The sequence below is a fragment of the Neomonachus schauinslandi genome, chromosome 1 (genome assembly GCF_002201575.2).
Source record: "Neomonachus schauinslandi chromosome 1, ASM220157v2, whole genome shotgun sequence".
NCBI lineage: Eukaryota > Metazoa > Chordata > Mammalia > Carnivora > Phocidae > Neomonachus > Neomonachus schauinslandi.
Genome location: NC_058403.1, coordinates 6,031,476 through 6,058,397, shown reverse-complemented (window position 1 = coordinate 6,058,397; position 26,922 = coordinate 6,031,476). Strand labels below are relative to the sequence as shown.

Genomic DNA, 26,922 nt, shown 5'->3' with positions numbered 1-26,922 from the left:
GATGAATAGAGGAAAACTCTTGATATAACATAATTATCCAGAAGCATACTACACCATGAATATACCAAGCATATGTCCCATGAAAGATACCATGAATGCCAAGCACATTCTCACCATATATGGTAGGAATATATCAAGAATAGCAAGTAAAGGGGCGCCTGGGTGGCTCAGTTGGTTAAGCGACTGCCTTCGGCTCAGGTCATGATCCTGGAGTCCCGGGATCGAGTCCCATGTCGGGCTCCCTGCTCGGCGGGGAGTCTGCTTCTCCCTCTGACCCTCCTCTCTCTCAAATAAATAAAATCTTAAAAAAAAAAAGAATAGCAAGTAAGGAGAGTCAGTAGGTCTGGACTAGGTCCTAAACACCTATATATTAATACAACTATATGAGTAGGTGATGGGAATCCCTAGGTGAAAACTGTTGTTCTAGAACATGCTAGATGGAGATGAAAAAAGTAAAGATATGAAAAGTAAAGCAAATTACTGAAGTTATGATTGATAACCTATCCTGTGGTTGTCAAATGTGAGGCAAGGAAGCATGAGGATCAATGTCTTTTTAAGATTTTATTTATTCATTTGAAAGAGAGAGAGAGAGGCAGGAGGAGAAGGAGAGAGAGAGAGAAAATCTCCCGTAGACTCCCTGCTGATGCACGGAGCCCAAGGAGCCCGTCTTGGGGCTGGATCCCATGACCCGTGAGATATGACCTGAGCCAAACTGAGAGAGACTTAACCGACTGAGCCACCTAGGTGCTCAGGATCAATATCTTTTATACATTATTTTGGTCAGGGGAATATTATTAAGATATCAGTGGCAAACATCTACTCATATATGTAATTAGATTTCCTCTGGCTGATAGAGTTGAGGACAGTCATGCTCACGTTAGAGCATTATGTTTGTAGAACGCCGTGGGGGTGACTACTGGGTGTCAGAATCTCTACATGCCAGGGAGCACTGTCCTTCTCACCGCAGCTGTCCCGGGAAGTTCTAACGTTCCCGACAGCAACGCCGCAGACATGGCTCAAAAGGCTTCTTTCCCATCCCCCTGGGGGAGTCATGCTGCAACCTCTTGGAAGGTGGATTTGCTCTTTGGACACATCCAAGTCTGATGAAGGGTGCACAGATGATCTAACTGCATCATGGAAATTTGGGCCCCGATTAATGCATGATGAAGAGTTTTGATACTCATTTACTGGTGTGATTAGTGAGCGCCTGTTGAAAGCAATTTTGAGTAATGGCAAAAATATCTAGTAAGTGCAGCATTTCCCAGTAACCTGCGGGAGGAAGGCCAACCGAGCAGCTGACCCCAGCGCCTTCCACGGAAGGGGCGTGAATGAGGAAGCCAGAGGAGACCTGGAGAAACATTCCAGGGGCTCCGTAAGAGGGCCGAGTCTGGAGCACGAGCACCTGTTCTGGGATCTGCTCATTTGAAACTGCAAGCTGAACAACAGACAGGGGACACGGGTGAGGCCTGATCGTTGTTCTGGGAGCTCAACAGGAGCAAACACATCAAACGTGAACTCAAACACAGCGAAGTAGAAACCCTGCGTGAAAGCCAGGAGTCTGGAGTTTGGACACGGGAGACCTGACATGTGAATAACAGGAGTTCCAGAAAGAACAGAAGGCCTGAAGGACGAGAAGGAATAAGTGTAGAGATAGGGGAGGGCCTTCCACTTGAAGATGCTGCGGCCTCTTGTCTCACGACCATGCAGGAGAACCCAGCAGAGCTGTCTGAGGGCCAGAAACTAGGGAAGAACGCTCGGAAGATGGGCGGCAAAAGGGCTGAATTGAAGGGGGAAACTAAGGCCCAGGCCCTGCCCGGGTGGGAGTGGCTCCCAGCGCTCTCCCCGCCCCCAGCAGGTGTGTTCCAGCCACAGGAGGGCCCGGGACAGGGGCTGGGGTGCCGTGGAGCAGCCTGGAGGGTGGGGTACTCTCCCCCACCTGCATCCTGCCCTCAGCCCCGCAGCGGGCAGTGGTCAGCGGTCAGCAGAGCTGCCTGTCCCTGGGCGGGGCGGGGTGTGATCTGAGGGGCGGGGGGGGGGGGGGGGGGGGCGGGGGGGCCCCGACCGGCTCCTCCCCGGTGGTTCGGGGAGAAGGGTGGACACTGGCAGTCAGCCCCAACCCGGGCTGCAGGTCAGGAGCCCCTGGGGAGCTGTTAATGCTGTAGGATGCCAGGGCTGCCTCCAAGATCAGTTAAGCCAAAATCTCTGGGAGGGGAGCTTCCAGATGAATTTAATGTGCCGTGAGGGTTGAGAGCCACTTCTGTAAAGGAAAAGACTGTAATAATACTGACATCAAGAATTTTAAACTATACTGGAAAAATCCAGGAGTTGTGGAAGGGCATATGTGAAAAAGGACTTAGGTGAAACTATCCATGTGGATGGGGAATATGGAGAAAAGGAAATTCAGGTGTTCTGAAGGTCTCATTTTAATTGGAGGAAGGCAGGTAAGCCATTTTGATGGGGATCTTATTGTTATAGAATTGTGATATATTAATAGAGAACTTTACATTTTATGAGTAGGAAACTAAGCAGCAGTGAAATAAACCATTTCAGAACATTTAGATGAACAAGGTAGAGGGCAGAGCTGAAGAAGACAGAATGGAGAGATGTGAGCCAGCAAAATAAGGAAAGGAATAGCGTGGGAGAAGACAGATGAATAATGAATAATGAATTAATATGGCAGAAGGAATTGAACTAACTACATCAGTGTTCTAATAAATTTGAAAAGGCTGAAAGTTCCTGGCCACCCACCCAGTCCCGCAAAAAGAAGGAAAACAGAAGAAAAAGGACAGTCAGTTTAGATTCTTGCATAGCTATTCCACAGCTGATGAGAGAGGGGTGTTCAGATCTCCAACTAGGATTGTGAGTTGTCTCTTCCTCCCTCTAATCCTGCCAGTTTATGCTTTTTATAGTTTAAAACTCTATGGTTGGGCACATTCGTACTGATGAGTTTTAGGACTTCCTAATGGATTGACATTTTTATCATTACCAGATGTCTCTCTCTTTTTTTTTTTTTAGAGAGAGAGAGCGAGAGAGAGCATGAGTGGAGGTGGGGGAGGGGCGGAGGGAGAGGAAGAGAGGGAATCTGAAGCAGGCTCCATGCCCAGCACAGAGCCTGATGCAGGGCTCGATCTCACCACCCTGAGATCATGACCTGGGCTGAAATCAAGAGTCTGACACTTAACCGACTGAGCCACCCAGGCATCCCCTGGTGTCACCTTTTTAGTCTCTGGTAATACTCTTTGTCTTTCTCTCTTTCCATCATGATATTAACAAACCCACTCCAGACTTCTGCTTACCATTTGCGTGGTATATCTTTTACTGTCTTTTCACTTTCAACCTACCTGTGCTTTTATTTTTATTCTGTGTCTTTGCAGACAACGTAGAATTGGCTCCTGTGCATTTTCATTCAGTCTGACAATCCCTGTGGTCAATTGTACCAGTTAGTCCATTAACTTTTAATTTTTTTTTTATTATTATTTTTTAATGTGTTAATATTGGTTTTATTTATATTCTTTTTTTTTATTCTTATGTTAATCCCCATACATTACATCATTAGTCTTAGATGAAGTGTTCCATGATTCATTGTTTGTGCATAACACCCAGTGCTCCATGCAGAATGTGCCCTCCTCAATAGCCACCACCAGGCTAACCCATCCTCCCACCCCCCTCCCCTCTAGAACCCTCAGTTTGTTTTTCAGAGTCCATCGTCTCTCATGGTTCGTCTACCCCTCCGATTTCCCCCGCTTCATTCTTCCCCTCCCGCTACCTTCTTCTTCTTCTTTTTTTTTTTTCTTAACATATATTGCATTATTTGTTTCAGAGGTACAGATCTGAGATTCAACAGTCTTGCACAATTCACAGCGCTTACCAGAGCACATACCCTCCCCAGTGTCTATCACCCAGTCACCCCATCCCTCCCACCCCACCCCCCACTCCAGCAACCCTCAGTTTGTTTCCTGAGATTAAGAATTCCTCATATCAGTGAGATCATATGATACATGTCTTTCTCTGTTTGACTTATTTCACTCAACCTAATACCCTCCAGTTCCATCCACGTCGTTGCAAATGGCAAGATCTCATTCCTTTTGATGGCTGCATAATATTCCATTGTATATATATACCACATCTTCTTTATCCATTCATCTGTTGATGGACATCTTGGCTCTTTCCACAGTTTGGCTATTGTAGTCCATTAACTTTTAAGTAATCATTGAATTGATTTTGTTTAGATTTATTATTATTATTATTTTATTATTTGTTTTTCTCTTTATCCCCTTCCTTTTATTCCTTTGTTCGATGCTATGTTGTTTTCTTTTAGGTTGAGTGTATTTTAGGATTCCCTCTCTATCTATTGGATTTTTAGCCTCACCTCTTTGAACTATTTTATAGTGGGTTGCTCTAGTGATTGTAGTGTATGGTCTTAGTGTTTCACAGTTTAGTTAGAGTTAGTATTGCACTGAATATTTTTTTTTAAGATTTTATTTGAGAGAGAGAGAGCGAGAGAGATAATGAGTGGGGGGAGGGGCAGAGGGAGAAGCAGACTCCCAGCCGAGCAGGGAGCCCGACATGGGGCTCCATCCCAGACACTTAATCGACTGAGCCACCCAGGCATCCCAGTCTTATGTATTTTACAGAAAGAAAGAGGAAAAAGAATCTTTTCTGTTTACCCAGATATTTAAAAAAAAATTCTGATGCTTTTTATTCTTTCTGAAGAATCAAGTTTCCATCTAGTGCCATTTCTCTTTGGCCCAAAGAACTTACTTTAGCCTTGCACATTGTTCTGTAGTGCATGTTTGCTGGCAGCAAATTCTCTTAGTGTTCGTTTATCTGAAACTGTCTTGGCTTTCATTCAGGAATGTTTTTGTTGAGCATAGAATTCTTAGTTGATGGTTATTCTTTCAGCACTTTAAATGTGTTTTTTGATTCTGTCTTGTGGTCTCTATGCTTCTGATGAGACATGAGGAGTCTTTGAATCCTTGTTCCCTGTATGCAATATGTAATTTTTCTCTGGCCCCTTTGAAGATGTTCTCTTTGGCTTTGGTGTTCACCCATTCGATTGTGTTGTGCCTAAGCATGGTTTTCTTTGTATTTATCTTTATTGGGGTTTGCTGAGATTCTAGAATCTGTAAAAATATGTCTTTCACCAAATTTAGGAAAATTTCAGCCATTATATTTTCAAATATAATTTCTGCTCCATTTACTCTCATTTCTCCTTCTGGAATTCCAATTACATATATGTCAGACCTTTTGTTATTATTTCATACTTCCCTGAGGCTTTTTTCACTTAAAAAAAAATCTTGTTTCTGTCTGATCTTCAAATTAGATGATTTCTATTATTAATTATTTATTTATTAGAGAGAGAGTACAAGCAGGGAGGGGCAAAGGGAGGAGAGAGAGAGGAATCTTAAGCAGGGGAGCCCAACGCAGGGCTTGATCTCATGACCCTGAGATCATGAGCTAAGCTAAAACCAAGAGTCACACTCAGCCAACTGAGTCACCCAGGCGCCCCTAGATGATTTCTATTGAGCTATCTTTATGTTCATTTATTTTTTCCTCTGTCATCTTCATTCTGCATTCTGCATCCTGTCTAGTGAGTTTTTTACTTCAGATACTTTTTTCAGTTCTAGAATGTTCTATGTGTTCAATTTTTATAGTTTTTCTCTACTGATGAACAATTTCCAATTGTTTCATCATTGCAAGCATATTTTCCTTTACTTCTTTGAGCATGAGTGTAATGATTGTCTTGAAATCCTTGTCTGCTAATTCCAACATCTGGGTCCTTTCAGAGATTGTTTCCATTTATTGTTTTTTCTCTTGAGGATGGGTCATATTTTCCTTGTTCTTTATATGTCAAGTATTTTGGGTTGTGTCTTAGATGTAGTGAATGTTGGATTGTGCAGACTGTATTTTGTTCCATTCCTCTGAAAAATATTGACTGTTTTTTTTTATTCATAGACATTTACTTTGTGGGACTCAAACTGCAAACTCTATGTAGCAGCTAGTGAGCAGCTCAAATCTCAGCTGAGTTATTTGTTCTTTAGCTGAACCAGTCCCATGCATGGGTGGTTGGGGGCTTAGCTGGAGATTTTGGCAGAATTCATAAGCAGAATTTGGGGCTCCCTCTCTCTTGTCCAGGATTCTGTCCTCATTTCCTGGTAGCTATGGTTGCCCCAAGTTCTGTTTCCTGATTCTTCAGGCAAAAATGCTTGAGTTTTCTGTTGTGGTTTTATCTCCCCCCATAAGATTTGCTTATTCTCAGACTTAAGCCCCCAAAACAGTAACTCACTCAGTGCCATTGTCATCTTTCTTTTTTAAAAACCATCTTTTTTTTTTAAGATTTTATTTATTTATTTGACAGAGAGAGAGACACAGTGAGAGAGGGAACACAAGCAGGGGCAGTGGGAGAGGGAGAAGCAGGCTTCCCGCAGAGCAGGGAGCCCAATGCGGGGCTCGATCCCAGGACCTGAAATCATGACCTGAGCCGAAGGCAGACGCTCAATGACTGAGCCACCCAGGCGCCCCTTTTAAAAACCATCTTAGCCATTTCTAAGTGTATAGTTCAGTAATGTTAAGTATATTCATATTGTTGTGCAAAAGATCTCTAGAACTTTTTCACTTTGCAAAACTAAAACCCTGTACTCACCCAACTCCCAATTTCCTCCTTTCCCCAGTCCTTGGTAACCAACATTTTACTTTCTGTTTCTATAAATTTGATTATTTTAGATATCTCATATAAGTAGAATCAAGCAACATTTGTCTTTTTGTGAGTGGCTTATTTCATTTGACTAGCATAATGCAATCAAGGTTCATCTGTGTTGTGGTATGAGACAGGATAACTTTTCTTTTTAAGGCTGAATAATATTCCATTGTATGTATATACAGCATTTTGTTCATTCATTCATTCATGGACATTTGGATTATTTCTGCTTCTTGGCTATTGTGAATAATGCTGCAATGAACATGGATGTGCAAATAATTTTTTATCTGTCAAATGTCAAGTCCCTCTTGAATCTTTTTGCTTTGGCTCATTTTCCTCTTATTTTTTCTTCTCTTTGGCTCTCTTATTTGTTTGTTTGTTTTTCAAAGTATGTTCCACATCCAACATGGGGCTTAAACTCACAACCCTAGATCAAGACTTACATGCTGTACTGACTGAGCCAGCCAGGTGCCCCTGTTTGTTTCTTTTTTTAAATTCAGAATTTGTAGTCATTATCTGTTGGAAGGTTGGGTTCAAAAGGAGAGTCCTTGGCTGTAATGGAATTGGAGTTGATAGTAAAATTGGATTTTATTTTATTTTATTTACTTATTTATGTATTTACTTTAAAGATTTTATTTATTTATTTGACAGAGACACAGTGAGAGAGGGAACACAAGCAGGGGGAGTGGGAGAGGGAGAAGCAGGCTCCCCGCTGAGCAGGGAGCCCGACACGGAGCTCCATCCCAGGACCCCGGAATCATGACCCGAGCCGAAGGCAGACGCTTAACGACTGAGCCACCCAGGCACCCCAAAATTGGATTTTAACAAAGATGAGCCGTATGTTAATTATGAGAACATAATAAAACGATCATTTAAAGAAAAATTGAAATAAAGGGATGAGTATACAGCAGGCATATACAAACAACAAAAAAACTGGAGTGGCATTAATGATATCAGATAAAGAGGAATTCAAGACCAAAAGCATTAACTAAGTGAAAAGGTATTATATAATGAAAAATGATAAAAATCTATGAAGAAAATACAGTAGTCATGAATCTTTATGGATCATGCTACATAGCAATCAAATACATAAATCAAAAACTCCTAGAAATACAATGAAAACTTGTGAAAAACATGTCTTTTAATAGATACATTGTACTTATTACTTATCAGGTACTATTTTAAGCACACACAAATATAATTAGAAACTTAATAGATGTATATAGGATATACATATGCATACACACAAGAATAACAATATATTAGATAGATATTGATAAAATATATTCTTCCCTGAACTTATTAAAACAGTTTCCACAGCTATCATATACTTGGTCACAAAGAAAACCTTCATAAATTTCAAAAGGGGATGATTTTACAGACTATATTCTTATCCCAAATACAGAATTACAATCTGAAAGAAAAATATCATGGAAACTTGAGAAATAAATATATACCATTTCAAATAACCTCATATCCAGAAGAAAATAAAACTGATATTATAGGGGCACCTGGATGGCTCAGTCAGTTAAATGTCTGATTCTTGGTTTCAGCTCAGGTTATGATCTCAGGGTCGTGAGTTCTAGTACTGTAATGGGCTCCATGCTGGCCATGGAACCTGTTTTTAAAAAAAGGGGGGAGGATTGTCCAGACCATTTGGTTTCCTGGTGCTCCTAAAATAAATATTCAGTTTAAATAATTAACAACAGGAAAACAAAATAAAAATGTAGACAGTATGAACCAATAAAAAGAAAAGCCAAAATCAATTAAATACAAATGAGGGAGAAAGTATGTGTCTTTGTGCATATGGACATGCATATGTACATATATATGTATGATTTGAATAAATGTAATTTGAATACATATATATGTAATTTGATTATATATAATTTTAACAGAGAAATGAAATAGATGAAACCCCTGACCAGTTGATATATTACTTAGAATACTTTCAGTTTTACTTAGATCAATTCCTATTATAAGTACAGAGGGGAAAAGTCTAAATAAAATGTTAGCAAACTGTATAATGCAAAGCAGAGTTTATTCTATTAACATAATTAGTTACATGAACTGATTAATGGAGTAAACCCGTATGATTGCTTCCATAAATACCAAGGAGATATTTGATACAGTACTTCAGACATTCCTAGTTAAGTTTAAAATGGATTAAAAAATAATAATAAAATGGATTAAAATATAAATAGGAAACTAATTAAACATGATAAAAACCAATTATCAAAAGGCAGCTGTGTCACAATGAATCATGACATGTTGAATCATTTCTATTACAGTTGGAGGCAAGATAGGCAAGCCTGTAATCACTATATTATTTTTTTTTTTTTTTTTTTAATTTTTTTTTTATTCTTATGTTAATCCCCATACATTACATCATTAGTTTTAGATGAAGTGTTCCATGATTCATTGTTTGTGCATAACACCCAGTGCTCCAAGCAGAATGTGTAATCACTATATTATTAAACTTTGTTTTAGAAGCTGTAGTTATTATAGTCATGTAGGAAAGTAAAATGTATCATGTATATGTAATACATGTGAAATTAAAAAATTATTTGTATGTGATGTAATTGTACACCTAGAAATCTCAAGACACTCCAGTAAAATCTATTAGAATTAATAAGAGTTTATGACATTTCTACGACCCAGAAATAGCACTACTGGGTATTTACCCCAAAGATACAAATGTAGGCATCCGAAGGGGTACATGCACCCCGATGTTTATAGCAGCAATGTCCACAATAGCCAAAGTATGGAAAGAGCCAAGATGTCCATCGACAGATGAATGGATAAAGAAGATGTGGTATACACACACACACACACACACACACACACACAATGGAATATTATGCAGCCATCAAAAGGAATGAAATCTTACCATTTGCAACCACGTGGATGGAACTGGAGGGTATTATGTTGAGCGAAATAAGTCAAAAAGAGCAAAACATGTATCATATGACCTCACTGATATGAGGAATTCTTAATCTCAGGAAACAAACTGAGGGTTGCTGGAGTGGTGAGGGGTGGGAGGGATGGGGTGGCTGGGTGATAGACATTGGGGAGGGTATGAGCTATGGTGAGCGCTGTGAATTGTGCAAGACTGTTGAATCACAGACCTGTACCTCTGAAACAAATAATACACTATATGTTAAAAAAAAAAAAAGAGGAGATAGCAGGAAGGGAAAAATGAAGGTGGGGAAATCGGAGGGGGAGACGAACCAGGAGAGATTATGGACTCTGAGAAACAAACTGAGGGTTCTAGAGGGGAGGGGGTTGGGGGGATGGGTTAGCCTGGTGATGGGTATTAAAGAGGGCACATACTGAATGGAGCACTGGGTGTTATATGCAAACAATGAATCATGGAACACTACATCAAAAACTAATGATGTAATGTATGGTGATTAATATAACATAATAAAAAAAATAAAGAGTTTATGACATTTCTGGATAAAGGAAAAACATAAAAATTAGTAGCTTTTGTATCAACAATAATGGATAGGAAGTTAAAGTGTAAAAATCAAATCTCATTCACAAGGGTGATAAAAATCCATAAAGTATTGAGGAATAAATTTATCAAGAAGCATATAGATCTTCATATTATAAAGAACATAATTGTATTCTGAAGGACTCCCACAAATACTAAAGCAATAGAGAGACCTACAATGTGTCTGGATAGGATGACTTCACAATAAGAAGTGAAAATTTTCTAAACTAATAAATATGTTTAATGCTATTTTATTTTTTAAAGATTTATTTATTTATTTTAGAGAGAAAGAAAGCACAAGTGGGAGGGGCAGAGAGAGAGGGAGAGAGAATCTCAAGCAGACTCCATCCTGAGCATGGAGCCCCATACAGGGCTTGATCTCACAATCCTGAGATCATGATTTGAGCCAAAACCAAGAGTCAGATGCTTAACCAACTGTGCCACCCAGGCGCCCCTATTTAATGTTATTTTAACCAAAAGCTTATTTTTAAAAATTTGACACTAGGAAAAATGACCTTAAAATTTATTGGAATAATAAATGTCTGAGGAGAGCCAAGAAAATTTTATTTTTTATTTTTTTAAAAAGATTTTGTTTATTTATTTGACAGAGAGACAGCGAGAGAGGGAACACCAGCAGGGGGAGTGGGAGAGGGAGAAGCAGGCTTCCGGCGGAGCAGGGAGCCTGATGCGGGGCTCGATCCCAGGACATTGGGATCATGACCTGAGCTGAAGGCAGACGCTTAACCACTGAGCCATTCAGGCACCCCGAGCCAAGAAAATTTTAAAAAAGACTTTGTGTAGCAACTTGCCTTTCTGAATATTAAAATTCATATTAAAAGCTACACTGGTAAAAGCAGTTTGTTGGCATGGGAACTGATAAATATATTCATGGATATGTCTATATATTCATATATAAAATAGTGTATTAACAGATCCAAATATATACATAAAACTTAATAAATGACACAAACTTCTTAATTAAATGGGAAAATGATGGTATATAAATAGTACAGACATACTTTGCTGTTTATCTGGATGAAAACAGAGCCCTAGAGGGATTAAGGCTCTGGATGTTCATAACTAATATAAATTAACAGCACTGAATTTCAGAGAATAAAAATTAGATAAATTTATTTTTATAAAATGCTAAAAACTGAAAAACAAAATTTATAATAATTTATAGACTAAAAATAAAAGTTGTAACCTGACAAATAGCCAATATTTCTATTATATAAATAACCTCTAAAGATTGACAATAAAAGACAAACAACTCAAGTAAAAAGGGGCAAAACATATGAAGGCAAGTATGTGGACAGGAACATAAGTGGCTAAAACTCATGGAAAATATGCTTTTCTCTTCTAGTAATTAGGAAAGTGAAAAGAAAAACAAAATTACATATTCTCCCCAACACGTTGGCAGAGATAAAAAAGAGCAATCATCTTTATTGGTCATGAGGTCATATAAAGGAAAAGAGGACATTCATTTATTTACTATGGAATATGAATTACTACAGTTTATTTTTTTGGCAAGAAATCTAATAAAAAACCCATCATTTTATTCAGGTTAATATAGTGTTGTTTATAGAAGTACAAACATATAAATTCTGAAAAACCATCAGCTGGGAAATATTTGATTAAATTATATATTTAATATTCAGCAGGTATTTTAAAAAATGAGGTTAGAAACATCTGAATTAACTTGGGCAAATGTCCATGATACATTAAGCTAAAAAATCAAGTTGTGCCCTGTGTTCCCATGTCTATTTAAAAAAACACAAAAATAAAACAAAAATAGCAACCAACCAAAAACAAAAAAAACAAAAAAACCACCAAACCAGCCTGTATGTATGTATTAGGATAGATTTAGGTACATATCAAAATTTTAATATTGGTTATCATAGGAGCAGGGCACTAGACGGTGTGTCTATGGTTTAACTGCCTTTGTAATAAAAGTAATTGATCTCCCCCTAATTTTATTGAGATATAATTTACATGTAACATTGTATTAGTTTCAGGTGTACAACGTAAGGATCTGATGTATGTATATATTGTGAAATGGTTACTATAATAAGTGGACATCCATCACCTCACACTGTTACAAAATTTTTTCTTATGATGAGAAAAATAGCTTAATATTTTAGAAGGTTGGCAACTGTGGATAAGTCCAAAGAGCATAAAGTAGGAGGTGTAGACCTAATCCCACCCCTGACTTGCACTGTGACACTTTCTGCCTTGATCTTCTCATCTCTCATGTGTGAGTGGTTGTAACCACCCTACTGGTCAGGCTACAGTGTTGTTGTAGAGATAAAATGAGGGATGAAGACAAACATAATTTGAATAGTTGAAAGATGTTGAAATGCAAGCTATTAGCCTTAAGGAAATTCTCAAACATTCTCAATTTATATGATGCAGGTGACAAAATCATCTGAGGAAGCATCTTCCCTTCCCAATGGCGATGTAATGGGAGAGGTACAGGGCAGCACAGAGGTAAGAGTTAGTATCTTGAACCATCTTCCCCCAGACTAGCTTCCTCAGAATGTCTACTTGGTTCTCATTTTTCTTTTCTTTTTTTTTTTTTAAAGATTTATTTATTTGAGAGAGCGAGAATGAGAGAGAGAGAGAGAGAGTACATGACGGGGGGAGGGTCAGAGGGAGAAGCAGACTCCCCGCCGAGCAGGGAGCCCGATGCGGGACTCGATCCCGGGACTCCAGGATCATGACCTGAGCCGAAGGCAGTCGCTTAACCAACTGAGCCACCCAGGCGCCCTGGTTCTCATTTTTCTGTCATTCTGCTTTACATAGATAGAATATCTATCTATCTATCTATCTATCTATCTATCTATCTATCTATCTATCATCTGTCATCCATCCACCCACCCATCATCATTCCTTCTATTTATTCTCTATGTATCTATGTATCTATCATCATCCACCATCCATCATCCATCCGTCCATCCATCATCCATCCATCATTCATCTATTATCCATCCATCATCCATCCATCCATCATCCATCCATCTATCCATCTATTTCTTTACTATCTATCCTCTATTATCTTTTCTTACTCTCTAAAATTATAAAGCCTGCTTCCACTCAAGCAACAGAAAACAAACACTGCCTAAATATCAAATCCTTTGGAGTTCTCTTCATAAGCCTTCAATGGGTGAATTATAGCTCCTTATTAGTGCATTTATTTCTCTACCATGCACATACATGACTCAGATCTATTGACTTACAACAGCAGGTCCAATGAGCAATATAGGGGGTTGGTGATTCTATATACTAGTAGCGAAGTGACCTAATAAATAGGAAATCTATGATTGCTTTTTTTTATATATTGTGTATCCAAATAAAAAAACCATAGCATGTGTGGTTTGGTTTTTCCTTGAAAGCTTATCTAATGTTAATGATACTGTGGGTTTCCTTTATGACCAGGGAACAGCGAAGACTGAAGAGAGTGGAGAAAATGAGGCACAAAAAGAGGACAATGAAGATGCGGGCAATCTCGCCGAATCTCAAGAGAAGAATGTGAGTGTTTGCTTTTTGTACCATAGTTTCACTGGATTCAGGTCGAGAAGCATTAAAGCACCTCCAGGTGCCAGGAATCTTCCTGGGCACACTGAAGTGAGCATGGAAGCCAGGAGCTGAGGGTTTAGCCAGGGACGAAGCAGGGGGAAGTGTTCACTACTGTGGTCAAGGCAGGTTGAGGACTAAAAGGAAGCCAAAGGACCCTGAATCCAGGCCTGGAGGGACAGGCTAGACAAGGATTTAATAATCTGTAATTGTGTTGTTAGGGTTAGGTTAGGTTCAAGTTCTTCATAAAACAAGGGACCTTATCCCTTGGTCATGAGTAATGATGATTCCCAGCAAATGCCCACCAAGAGCACTGCTTGCTGGGGACACAGAGGTAATGGAGTGGGACATTTTGTGGGAAGCCAGCAGGAGCTGGGGATAGAGCAGAGGCCTCGGGGAGGGAAACCCACACTCAATTCACATCCAATCATGGGAATATCAGCTGCTCCAAGGCCTGTGATCTAATTCTAAAGGAGTCCCAATTCAGGGGCCCCAGAATAAAGGGCAGGGGGAATATGGGAGGGCAGGGGAGACTGTAGTTCTACAATGGCCAAGCTGAGAGAATGGGGGATCAGATGGGCCACTTATTGAAGGAATTCTGAAAATGTAACTGGGAAGCCAGGTAAGGGGAGACGGTGGTGCATAGGGAGCTAAGCGGGTGGGGTTGCGGGCATCTGGCTGAGCCTCCCCTGGAGTTTCAGTGATCGTAATGCGTTGGCCCATTTGTAACAAAGACTGTTTACTGAACCATGATGGTTTGCATTTTTACCTATTTATGATTCTTTTTACCTATTTATTGATTTCAGGAGAGGGTGTAGACATCTGTTAAGATAGTTGGACTCTCATTCCCAGCAGATGGAATGTGGTTAGGAAGGGCCCTGGGGAAACGTGCTATGGGCATGTTGGGGTGGGCATGGGCATCAATTGGTCTGTATTATAAGGAATTTAAATCTGGAGGAGCCAGGGCAATAAATTCCTCATATTTAAAGATTGCTATCCCAAAGTGCTGATAATTTAAGACTCTTTGAAGTCTTTAGTTTGGAAGAAAGACAAGATCTTTAATCCTGACCTAGAAGTTAGATGGAGTTTCATGGCAGGCTGTATCATTCAGAAATAATAAATTTTAAATTAAATATAGTGGCAATTTCATTACCCTGTCATTTAAAAATCCATGTTTTTATAATGCAGACTTTACAGGAATTGCCTAGTGCCTTCTTATAGTATTATCGATTTATATTTTTTGAAATCCAGTTTGCTTCCTGTAAGACAGAGAGACAAAGATAAGAAACATTACACCCCAATCCCTTTCTCCTGGGGACTGAGAGGAAAGTAAATTTTCATAACTATAGCAAAGATGGGTCTGCTTTCTTTTCTCAGCTACTGTTCAGAGAGGTGGTAAGCCATCAGGGCCGGGGTTCTCTTTGTTAGTATTTTTTTTTTTTTAATTGAGAATGCTTTACAAAGTAAATTATAGTCCTATAAATCCTGATAGGAATGAAAAAAAATCATTTTTGTTATTTTTGCCTGGGCTCTGATGAAGATATGACTAAGTAAAAGACATTTTAATTTTAGATGAATGTATTATTCACATTAATGATCAAAGTCATTTTCAACTCTTTAATAATATTTGTTCTACATAAAGATAGATTCTGACTTTTTCCTATTTGACAAGTGATCCATGCTCTTTGACTTACTTTAATTCAGTTATATAAGAAAGAAACCCCATGATTTGTCGGTAGGATTACAAATGACATAGTAACATGATTAGCTTTGGGACTGAATATATAGGAAAATGGATTGAAATTTGAAAAGGAGATGAAACTATCTGATATTTTGAATGGTTGCGTTTTGTACTTAAAGAACCTCCCATCCGCTTAAATGAACCTCCCATCCACTTAAATGGTTTTTGGGTTTGTTCTTATTTTATTTATTTATTTATTTATTTATTTTTAAAGATTTATTTATTTGAGAGAGAGAGGGAGAGAGCAAGTGCACAGCAGGAGGGGCGGAGGGAGAGAATCTCAAGCAGACTCCCCGCTGAGCATGGAGTCCAACGTGGGACTCCACCTCATGACCCTGAGATCATGATCTGAACTGAAATCAAGAGTCGGACGCTCAACTGACTGAGCCACCCAGGTGCCCCTTGGGTTTGGTTTTCAAGGTTAAGATGGGAAGGCCACCTAGGCTGTCATCACACCTTTCGGCCCACAGTGCACTCAGGCTTAGATAGGCTAATTTGTAACAAAGAGAGAAGCCAATTAGATTTCTGTGTTTTACTTCTTTAAACACTGATTTTCAAAGTACTAGACACATCCTGCTGGGTTCTTCTAGATCTTACAGCTCAGATCAATCCAGTGCTTTTTAGATAAACTCTGGCCCTGTTGAAAACCGCCTGGAGGAGATTTCATGGGGTCTTACCTTGTGCTCCTCCTGGCCCCTTGTATTTGAACAGCGGGGCTCCCCCTGCTCCGTGGAAAATAGAAGGAATACAGTATCCGTGGGCTGCCATCTGGTTCCTAAGCCATGTGGCAAGAATGTCAGCTTCCTTTATTTGTCTAACAGCATGATATCTGCTTCACACCTCCACCTCATGCTGGCAGGACCTTCCGTCAGGGTGAGGGGCTGATGGGCGCTGGCCCCTCGGCTGAGTCAGGCCCTCGGCCTCTGACGGAGCACAGCTGCTGCCCCTGGGGTCAGTGTCCCCCCTTCTGCCCCTCTGTCTCCAGTCTGGCTGCTTCCATCAAGACAACTCCAAGCCTAAGCTCCAAGCCCCCCCTTTTTTAGGGACTGTCTAGCTTCATTGCCTCTCCTAGCTAGCCCAGGATCTTTAAAGCAAGGCCTCTCCTTTCTTCCCTAGGAGCCCAGAACCCCCACCAATCTGTGGCTCTCTTCTTGGAGTGTGGGAGGGGCAGTAACTCTACTCCCTGTCTCCAGTGTTGTGTGCCGAGGAATACAACACATAGTTCATATCCTGGTATTCAGCCACACTAGGTATGACAAGGAATCCAAACGTACTTTCACCTTTCATTCTGAAATGATTACAGACTTACAGGGACGTCGTTCAGAGCCCTGTGTGCCCTTCACATGGCGGTGCCCTGTGCTGAGGTCTCCGATAGCCATGGTACAGTGTGGAAACCAGAACGTGCCCCCGCCGCCTCTCTATCAAACAGACTGCAGAGCTCAGTGTGCACCATTATTTCAGACCTTCCATTTGTGTGTTAGGGACAGTTTTCGAGTGTATAGTGGTAGCCACGGCTGCTGGCGGCTGGTCGCGGTACATGGAGGGATGAGGCAGCTAAGTAATGTCTGGGCGTGGTCTTGTTCTTCTAGCTATTGCACATGCTCACTCAGGACGTACTTGATGCCTTTTTATTTTATTTTATTTATTTATTTTTTAACGATTTTACTTATTTATTTGAGAGAGAGAGACACAGAGAGAGTGCAACCATGAGCTGGGGGAGCAGCAGAGGGAGAGGGAGAAGCAGGCTCCCAGCTGAGCAGGAAGCCAGACATGGGGCTCGATCTCGGGACTCCAGGATCATGACCTGAACCAAAGGCAGATGCTTAACCGACTGAGCCACCCAGGCACCCCTTTGATGCCATTTTAATGGCCAGAAATATTTATCTAAGAATGTCACTCTTGATTTAAAAGCAAATCAGAGGTGGAGACAGAAACCATCACCTCCTGTAATGAAACGGACCTCCCCGACCACCAACCCAAGCGTCATGGCTCTCAAACACCAGATGCCAAGATGCATCTTACCCACATGCTGGCGGGTTGGGGGGCATTTGGGAGGCAGGACGGTGAACACTGGGGAGACTGTTCATTCCTGCCTGAGAAGACCTCCTATGTTGCTCCAGACCCCAGTAGAGAAGGGACTTTGTGGTCACCTTCCCTGCTGACCCGGGAGGGACAGGGGGCTAGGGAGGAGAGGCGGGCTTGTGAATGGTACCTGAGGAGGAAGGGAAGGAAGCAGAAGGTCACTTCAGCTCCAGGGCACACTCTGAGGAGGGCCTGCAGACTGGGGGCTTCGTGAGAACTTTATGGGAGACTGGACAGGTCGCAGCTTTGTGTTTGGTTTCCACTGAGGTGAAATTATTTTAAGTTGTGCTCCTTGCCAACTCAGTGGTCCTCTCCAAAACCTCTTAAGACCTTGGCTTGACTGACTACATGATTATGGCTTGTAAAGCCCACTCAGCTTCCTCCAAAACCGGTCCTGAGGAAAGTTGCTTTCTCAAGGGGCAGACGTTGGTTTAGGTCTTTGAGGAGCTGGTGAGTCTCAGGCTGGGTCCCTGCAGTGCCAGCAGATAGAGAGAACTCTGCCCTTGTCCCTGAGATTTCCAGCCATTCGGAGGCCATCTGCCCTCCTCAGGTCACTCTGGGCTGGCCCTCGGCTTCCTTCCACACCAGCCACCTGTCCTATCCAGCCACTGCCTGACACTCACCACAGCTGACACCTGTCCCTCATCCTGGCCACTTTCCGTCTCTGCCGCCTGCCTCGCTGGCCAAGTTCCCAACCAGGATAGCTGCCGGAGAAGGTTCTAAGACTACCTGCTTCGGACGCTTCCCCTGACTAACTTTATTATAGGAGCAACAAGGTAAAATGATTTTAAGTTGTAGCTTTGTCAAGTGAATGATGCATAGCCTGTCCTAAGATTTGCAAGAGCTTAGCTCAACTGACCATGTGATCATAATGATCTTAAAAAACAAAACACAACAAAACCTTTTTGCTGGTATAATTATTTGCCAACCATAAAGGTCCATCTCAAGAATTGAATATGGATGACTTTTAAGGTTCTGTCCAATTCTGATATTTTATAATTCTGTGAGCTAAAGATGGAAGTTTAAGTTCTATTTCCATAATATATCCCCCCCCTCCTCCTATGAGGGATTCGAGGCAGAAGTCGCAAATATAAATGCATCCATTCAACATGTTATTGACAGCTTGTCTGCCCCCTGCCAGGCAGGATTCTGGGGGCTGGGGACAGAGCAATGAAAAAGACAGAGTCCCTGCTCCCACAGAGCTTATGTTCCAGGAGAGCTGGTGATGGTAACATCCGGGGTTCTTCAAAGTGGCTAAGTATTTCTATAAATACTCTGGGCAATTACTTTCCCCATTTAATGTCTCTTTTAAGAAATTAAGGTCAATTCAGTGCAAGACTGTTGAATCACAGATCTGTACCTCTGAAACAAATATTGCAATATATGTTAAGAAAAAAAAAAAGATAGCAAGAGGGGAAGAATGAGGGGGAATCGGAGGGGGAGACGAACCATGAGAGATGATGGACTCTGAAAAACAAACTGAGGGTTCTAGAGGGGAGGGGCGTTGGGGGATGGGTTAGCCTGGTGATGGGTATTAAGGAGGGCACGTTCTGCATGGAGCACTGGGTGTTATGCACAAACAATGAATCATGGAACACTACATCTAAAACTAATGATGTAATGTATGGTGATTAACATAACAATAAAAAATTAAAAAAAAAGAAAGATCAATTCAGATATGGATAGAGAGTCCTCGGTCCCTTGGTAATTGCTGCTGGCTAACCTGTCAAAACTGATTCCTGTGGGATCCCCTACCATCCTCCAGCCTTGCTCTAAAACCCCATTTTTAGCAGTGTATTTCTTGTTAGTGCATTTGCTTCAGCTGAATACAGTTCATACAGATAATTGAACTTAGAAAAATGTGAAACTCTACGTAGCTGATAATTCTCTGTTGCATATTTTAATTTGATCTCATGTGGATAAGAGGGAAATTAATGTTCTTTGAGGTCCAAACAGTTACTAGCAGAGTGTATGTTCATTTATCTGGTCACTTAGCACATTTATTGAGCTTATACCTCGGTTCCAGACAGTGGCTGCATCCTGGAGATCCAAAAATGAATAAAGACACATGTCATGCCCCAAGGAGGACACAGACCAGTCAGGGAGACAGATAAATGATGGTCATGGGAGCAGGTGAGGGGTCCCATAACTCAGCCTTATGGGTCAGGAATGTCTTCCTTGAAAATGTCGTTCTAAGCAGAGTCCTAGAAGGTGTGGCAGATGTGAGAAAGTGGCATGTGGTCCATATGGCTGAAATAAAGAATGGTGAGGGACGTGGCGGGGTGAAGTTAAGCCGGGGCCTGATTGTGATGGCCTTGCAGCCATCCTAAGGATAATGGATGAAAGTTTCTTGAAAAGATGGAAGTTTTTCAACACGAGGGAAGCATGGTAAGGTGTGTTGTGTTCTGGAACAATATCCCTGGCCACAGTGTGGGTTAGAGATAAGGAAGACTAGGTGCTGTGCCCTGGGTGAGAGGAGCTGGGGGTCATGGAGGGGAGGGCCCAGGCGCGGGCCAAATCAGGCAGTCCTAGAAAGGTACACTCAACACATGGCTGAGAAACCAACAAGTGCAGGCCTCTCTTTTCTTGGACGAAACTTGGTGTGTTGCCGGTGGTGTAAGGATTAGTTTAGGGATTCCCCACGCTGGGCAGACTTATGGGGCTGACTTGGCCTGGCCAGCTGCAGCAGCGTTTTAGGTTCTGTATTTTCTCTGCCAACCTCAGAAATCTGAGCGTATGCTTCTGGAACTGGCTGAGAACATGGGGCTGCACTGGGGGATGTGGTGGGTCCTTATCACATGCCTTCTGTGATTTTGCCTTTTCTGTTCCTTATCTTGAGACAGCATGGTAGGTAGAGTAGGAAGGGCACTAAATCAGGAACCTCGAAGTCAGTCCCAATTGTGTTGCTTCCTTGTCCTCTGATCTTCGGCGAATTACTTAACTCTGTGGCCTCGGTGACCTCATCTGTCCAAAGGCAGGATGGAGTGAGAGGCTCTGGGAATGTGAGATTGCTTTCAACTCTCCCAGTGCAGGATTCTGTGAGCTCTCTGCCCGAGTCAGAAGGCATGAGGAATTTTTAGGGACTGCTTCCTCTACTTAATTAAAGCGATTCTAGTACACTGGCCCCCAGACACTTATCATGGGGCCATTTTGGGAAGGGCTAGAAAATTCTTGTTTCCTTGCATTTGTAGGAGATACAGCCTGGTCCTACTACTTTGATCCAGGGAAACAGAAATTCTAGTGGGTTGGCACAGTGGAGACCTATTTGAATTTGGGATGGTCTCACCCTCTCCTACCTTGCAAATTTCTTTCTTTAACCAGAAATCATTGTTTAAGTACTAAATGCTTCAGAAATGTTATTATTTTATTTTGATGGAGGGTAAGTGTTTGACCTACTCTTATTTACTGGTTCAAAGCTGAAGGAAAGGCATACTTCTAAGGACATAAAGTCAGAAAAGACATAATTTTGTTCAAATTTTCTAATTGCTTGGCATGTATGGTCTGAATTTTCCTAGATAGTGCTACAGATCTGCAATATTCTTTGGATATAGACAGAATTAAACATGTAATTAGGCAGTATTACTAATGAATTATATTTTCTCAGGAGTAAGAGTGGTGGAAAAATGTCTCTAATCTCATTCTAAGGGCTTCAAATATAACACATGAAATAAGTAGGCATCGCTTAGTTATCATGTCTTTGTTATTTATATATTTTATCAATACATTAATGTCTTTCATTTTGATGAAAATGTATCGTAGTTTAATTTTTAAATATATTTGTAAAGATTTTACTTATTTTAGAGAGAGGCAGGGAAATAGAGTGTGAGTGGGGGGAGGGGCAAAGGGAGAGAGAGAATCTCAAGCTGACTCAGTGATCAGCATGCAGACCCCGAGGTGGGACTTGATTCCACGACCCCGAGATCATGACTGAGCCAACCAGGTGCCCTTCTTTGCTTAATTTTTAGATTCAACTTAAAACTTACGTGAATTCATATGTTTTTTTAAAATTTCTATTTTTGGACCTACGGAAGAAGCAGGAGAGACAGCGACAGATGAGGTACAGTAGCATATTCAACCCTGGTGCTTAATAGAATCATCTTTTAGGTCAGAGAATTGTGGCTACAGCCACCTTCTCCTTGTTCTTCATGACACGAAGAAGCTGATGCAGCCTACATCCCAGAAAATCCTCTTTTAGCCTGCTGAGAAGGGAACTATAGCAAGTCAGAGGTAAATTTATCAAAGAGAGGTGGATGGAGAAATAGGGCGTGGCGGTGCCCTTCCCGGAGCCTCCCGTGGTGAAGGTGTTGTCTGTGGAGTTGGGCGGGGCTGGACCACGTCGTGCTTCCGTTCTTTCCCTCCCCCGTCCTGCACAGTGTGCACAGTTAATGCAGTTTGCATGGTGCTTAGCGGTGCTGTTTCGATTGCCTCTTATTCACCTGGTTGGTGAGGGAAGGATTGCCTTCTTGTATTTGTGGGGATGGCCGACACACAGCCCCTGACACCGGGCAGATGTGACTGACGGCAGTTTATGACATATTCTCAAAGCCCAGGGATGAGGACATCAGCACAGTGCAGGGACACAGGGGGTGCACTCGAGACAGTGTGAGCAGTCGGGGGGTGGGAGGCAGGCTTTGTGGTATCAAGAGGGCGGAGTGTGCCCTGGTTCACATGGAGGATGTGATTGGCTTGTTGGGATAATTCCAGGGGACAGGGAGGCAATGTGCCTGGGTCCTTGGTAAAGCGGGCTGCTTGGGTAGGAGACCTAATCTGTGGGAGCTTTGGCCAGTGCTTAGGCCATTTCCGGCCTTCCAGATTTTACCAGATGTCAAGATAGCACGTAATATCGAATCAATTTTAGACGTTGCACTACAGCTGTGTATCAAAGAAGTTTATACATGCAGCTCATCATGAAGTGTCTGGAAGATATGTGACATTAGGAAGCCATAACATGGCTCTAGTGGGAACCTATCCAGGGAGAGTGTGACCGACTTGGGAAGAATTTCTAACCTGCCCCCCACCGGGAGGTTACATTAGAACTGTGGTTCTCATCCACTGGTGTGCAGTAGAGCCCCCCAGGAGCCTGCCTCCCGTGGCCAGGGAATGAGGCCCTGTAGGGCTTGGTCTGGCATGCCTTCAGTTGTCTGATAGAGCTGAGGTCGAAAGTCTGTCTTCCTTTTAGGAGGCCAGGATTGAAGGGGATGAGAGCTCACATAGCAAGAGCCTCTGATTGCCTGTTGGGGCATAGCCTTCCTCCCTGCCACCCTCCTAAGCCCGCAAGAGGAAGCACCCGCTGACAAGAAAGAAGAGGATTATGAAAAGAATTAAAATTAAGGATGTAAACGAAACATACGCATTCCATAAGATAAAGAATTTAAAAAAGAAATGTCTTCTATGAAAAAAGGTAAAATAAGAAGAACTTAAATATAAGAGAATCAAGTGTCACAGAGATAGAAGATTAAGAATCGTACAAAAGAAGTATTCAAAAATGAAGAGTACTGAGGATATAAGATTTAAAAGCACAGTTAACGCATTAAAAGAAAAACTAGAGGGGCTCCTGGGTGGCTCAGTTGGTTAAGCCTCTGACTCTTGATCTCAGCTCAGGTCTTGATCTCAGGATCGTGAGTTCAAGCCCCACGCTGGGTGTGAAGCCCACTTAAAACCAACAACAACAACAAAAGAAAAACAAAACAAAATAAAACCCAACTAGAAAACAGTATTAAAGCTATTAAAGATGCAATTTAAGGAAATAAGATTTATTCTCTGTAATGTAATGTAATGTATTATTGGCTTGGCTGATAAGTTTGTTTATAGAGTCTAGGCTTAAATAATAACCAACATTCCCAGGTACAAAGGAAGACCTCATGTCCTATGTTTGGAACTGAAGGTGGTTTGACAAATTGAAGAAGTCACTTCAAGTGCTAAATTGTAAACACACAGAGGCCTAGAACTTTTTTACTCTAACTTGAAATATATAAACATATACTTACTGCCAGTGTTTTTGATGCAGGACAGACTATTTTTTAAAGAAGAGTCTAACGATTAGAGTTACCTGTTGTCTTTCTAACATAAGCATAACTCATTTGTCTGTCTAGAAAATCAGTTTTGACTTCTTTAAAACAGAGCAGAAATTTAAAGATGCTTACAAAGCAAGCTAGGTGCATAATCTCTCAGGTTTTGTGAGACCTCCCTGCCAGCGCAGCTTTTTTGACACCTCATTTGATGATGAGTTTTTAAGGTGACTTGCATGTACTGGGTCTTTCCAAAGCATTCCATTAAGTTCACAGAGGAAAAAAAAAAATCCTTTCATGCTCCTATTTCATTGATTTCCACGATGTTTACTTAAATGTTGTAATTACAATATGACTCTAACTTGCATGCACAAGTGTGGGAACGAACCTAACCCACCCTGGAAAATTAAGGCCTTGGCGGGTGGGGATGCCAAGCCTACTGCTTGTGAGTGCTCACCGTGCTCTGGTTATTAATCAGCATGATTTAAGGGAGGGCATAGGGATGCAGTGGAGGTTCTCAAAGTGGGGTTCCCAAAGCAGCAGCAGTAACCCCACCTGGGCACCTCTGTAAATGCAAATTTTCAGGCCTGGCCCCAGATCTCCTGAATCAGAAGCTCTGAGGTGCAGCCCAGCAAACTGTGGGCTAGCAGGCTCTTCAGGTGTTTCTGATGCCCCACGAGGCCCGAGAACCACTGCATGAGAACGTAAGTTCTAGGTACCCTGAGGTGTTGGAGGGGGGGAAGCCAGTTGCAAGAACTTCTACTGTTCGGATGCTCATCGTAAAAAGTCCATCTAACTTCAAAGACAATAATGTTTATTTTATATTAAGAACTTGTATTTAGTAAACAAACAAAACCCAAATCCATAATTTTCTTTCAGTGATTGAAATGAGTTACAGGAAATAGGAGGGGGAAAGAGACCCCAGACCCAGGGAGGTCTGTAATTCAGCTTAAATTTTTTACGGACGAATTCTCTTCTTTCCCATTCTTTTCCTGCTTGTTGAAACGTTCTAATTCTTCCTGTTTAATTGTGAGAGCTTCCAAGAACGATCTTTTCCTTCTCCTAGGAATTTTGTTTTGCTTGCTAATCGGCACTGGGGGAGGGACTTCATTATAAGGAATTTTACGATAATTTTCATTAATTTAACCCTGCAAGGGCAGCATGCTATTTTTATATTGCTGCCGATGCGCTGGAGGGGCTACATGTCCAAATGAGGCAGACTGAGATTCTTGCCCAGCTGCTTGCTTGTTGAATCTGTGGCTTATTAGCTGGGCATTGGGGGAGTCTTAAATTTACACCCTTGCAGGGATGGAATCATGTCTGTGTATAGAGGAATCAGCTGAGAGAATGTTAGGGGATTCTGAGGGCAGGTCCTAAGGGACATTCTCAGATTCTCCCTCCTATTCCAGCCCCTCATGTTAGTTGAGGCTCAGTGACGTTCATTGTAACCAAAAGTTTTAGGAATATTGTGAATGAAGATTTTTGATTAATCGTTTCAAAATGCTAATCAGAGAGCTAAATCAAAATGAGAACTCAAGGATAGGGAGAATAATTTACCCAAAATCACCAAATATATTGTCTCAGTGTCTCATCAAGTCCTTTGTTGATGAAGGTCATCAACATTAAAGAAGGTCCCAAATGTCAAAAGAAATTCCCCTTAAAAATCTTTTGTTTCTTTTTAAAAGGCCAACACATACACACGACAACTATTAGATATAGTTCATGATCAGGGTGCCTGGGTGGCTCAGTCGGTTGAGCATCTGACTCTTGATTTCTGCTCAGGTCGTGCTCTCAGGGTCGTGAGGTCGAGCCCTGCACAGGGCTCTGTGCTCAGGGTGGAGTCTGCTTGTCCCTCTCCCTCCCCCTCCTCCTGCTTGTGTGCATGCACCTGCTTTCTCTCTCTTGCTCTCTAAAATATATAAATAAATAAAATATTTTAAAACAAAGAATTAGGGGCACCTGGGTGGCTCAGTCGTTAAGCGTCTGCCTTCGGCTCAGGTCATGGTCCCGGGGTCCTGGGATCGAGCCCCGCATCGGGCTCCCTGCTCAGCCGGGAGCCTGCTTCTCCCTCTCCCACTCCCCCTGCTTGTGTTCCCTCTCTCGCTGCGTCTCTCTCTGTCAAATAAATAAATAAAATTAAAAAACCCACAACAACAAAGAATTAGTTCATGATCTTTATTTTTTAAAAATTTTTAGTTATTTATTTATTTTTAGAGTGAGAGAGAGCATGAGCGGGGAGGGGCAGAAGGAGAGGGAGAGACTCTTAAGCAGCCTCCACACCCAGCACGGCCATACTTGGGGCTCAGTCTCACGACCCTGATCATGACCTGAGCTGAAACCAAGAATCGGATGCTCAATTGACCAAGCCACCCAGGTACCCCAGAAATAGTTCATGACTTCATAAAAAATTTAGAAAATACAGATAGAAGAAGAAAACAAAAATAGTTTACAGCCCCATTACCCAGAGATAGCCGCTAGCTACACACACACACACACACACACACACACACACACACACACATCAAATCTTGATGAATACTCTTTTGTAATCTACTTTCATTCATGTAATGTGTGTATATTTTTGGGGGGAGGGGGAAGGCAGTAAAGATAGATCTGCTTCATTATTTTTAATGTCATTTTGTCAAATTAATCTCTATTCCGAGACCTAAAGGTTATTTCTAGCCTATTCTATGCTATGATTTTTAAAATTATCTATAAGTTACATCTTTTCAATAATTAGTTTCTTTGTTATTAGACAAGTCTCCATTTTTAAAAATCCCATTTTTATATATAAAGGTAAGAGGTACTATAATTTGGAAGTAATTCCAGGTTATATGTATAGGTTGCTGATGACTTTGGCTTGAAAAAATGAGATTGCTATAACAAAATACAACCAACTTCTACATTTAAAAGCTTCATCCTTTCTGATCAAATTCTATTCATTGAGATTCTTTTCGTATTTTATTCTTCTAACTGCCTTCTGAATATTTAAAAGTAATTTGATGACAATAGTCTGTTAATATGAGTAAAGACTACATGCTTAAGAGAAATCATGACACCATTAGAATTAACGTAGTGCTGTGCAGCACCATTCCAAATTGTGCGGTCTGTAATTGTGTGCATGTGCTGTGTTTGATGTATGTTGTGTGTGTGGTCTGTGTTGTGTGTATTGTGTGTGTGATGTGTGTTATGTGTATTGTGTGTGTGATGTGTGTTGTGTGTATTATATTGTGTGTGTGATGTGTGTTGTGTAATGTGTGTTGTGTGTATTGTGTGTGATGTGTGTTGTGTGTATTGTGTGTGTGATGTGTGTTATGTGTATTGT

At 41.4% G+C, this 26,922-nt stretch overlaps 1 protein-coding gene across 2 annotated transcripts in view; it reads left to right on the top strand.

Moving 5' to 3' along the window:
• LOC110571126 (SH3 domain-binding glutamic acid-rich protein-like) overlaps positions 1 to 26,922 on the top strand; it is a 59,278-nt gene that overhangs the window by 28,636 nt on the left and 3,720 nt on the right. For both annotated transcript variants that reach the window (XM_044919374.1, XM_044919378.1), the window contains 2 exons: positions 12,606 to 12,680; positions 13,629 to 13,721. In XM_044919374.1, the coding sequence (XP_044775309.1) occupies positions 12,606 to 12,680; positions 13,629 to 13,721 (168 nt within the window). The remainder of the gene's footprint in view (positions 1 to 12,605; positions 12,681 to 13,628; positions 13,722 to 26,922) is intronic.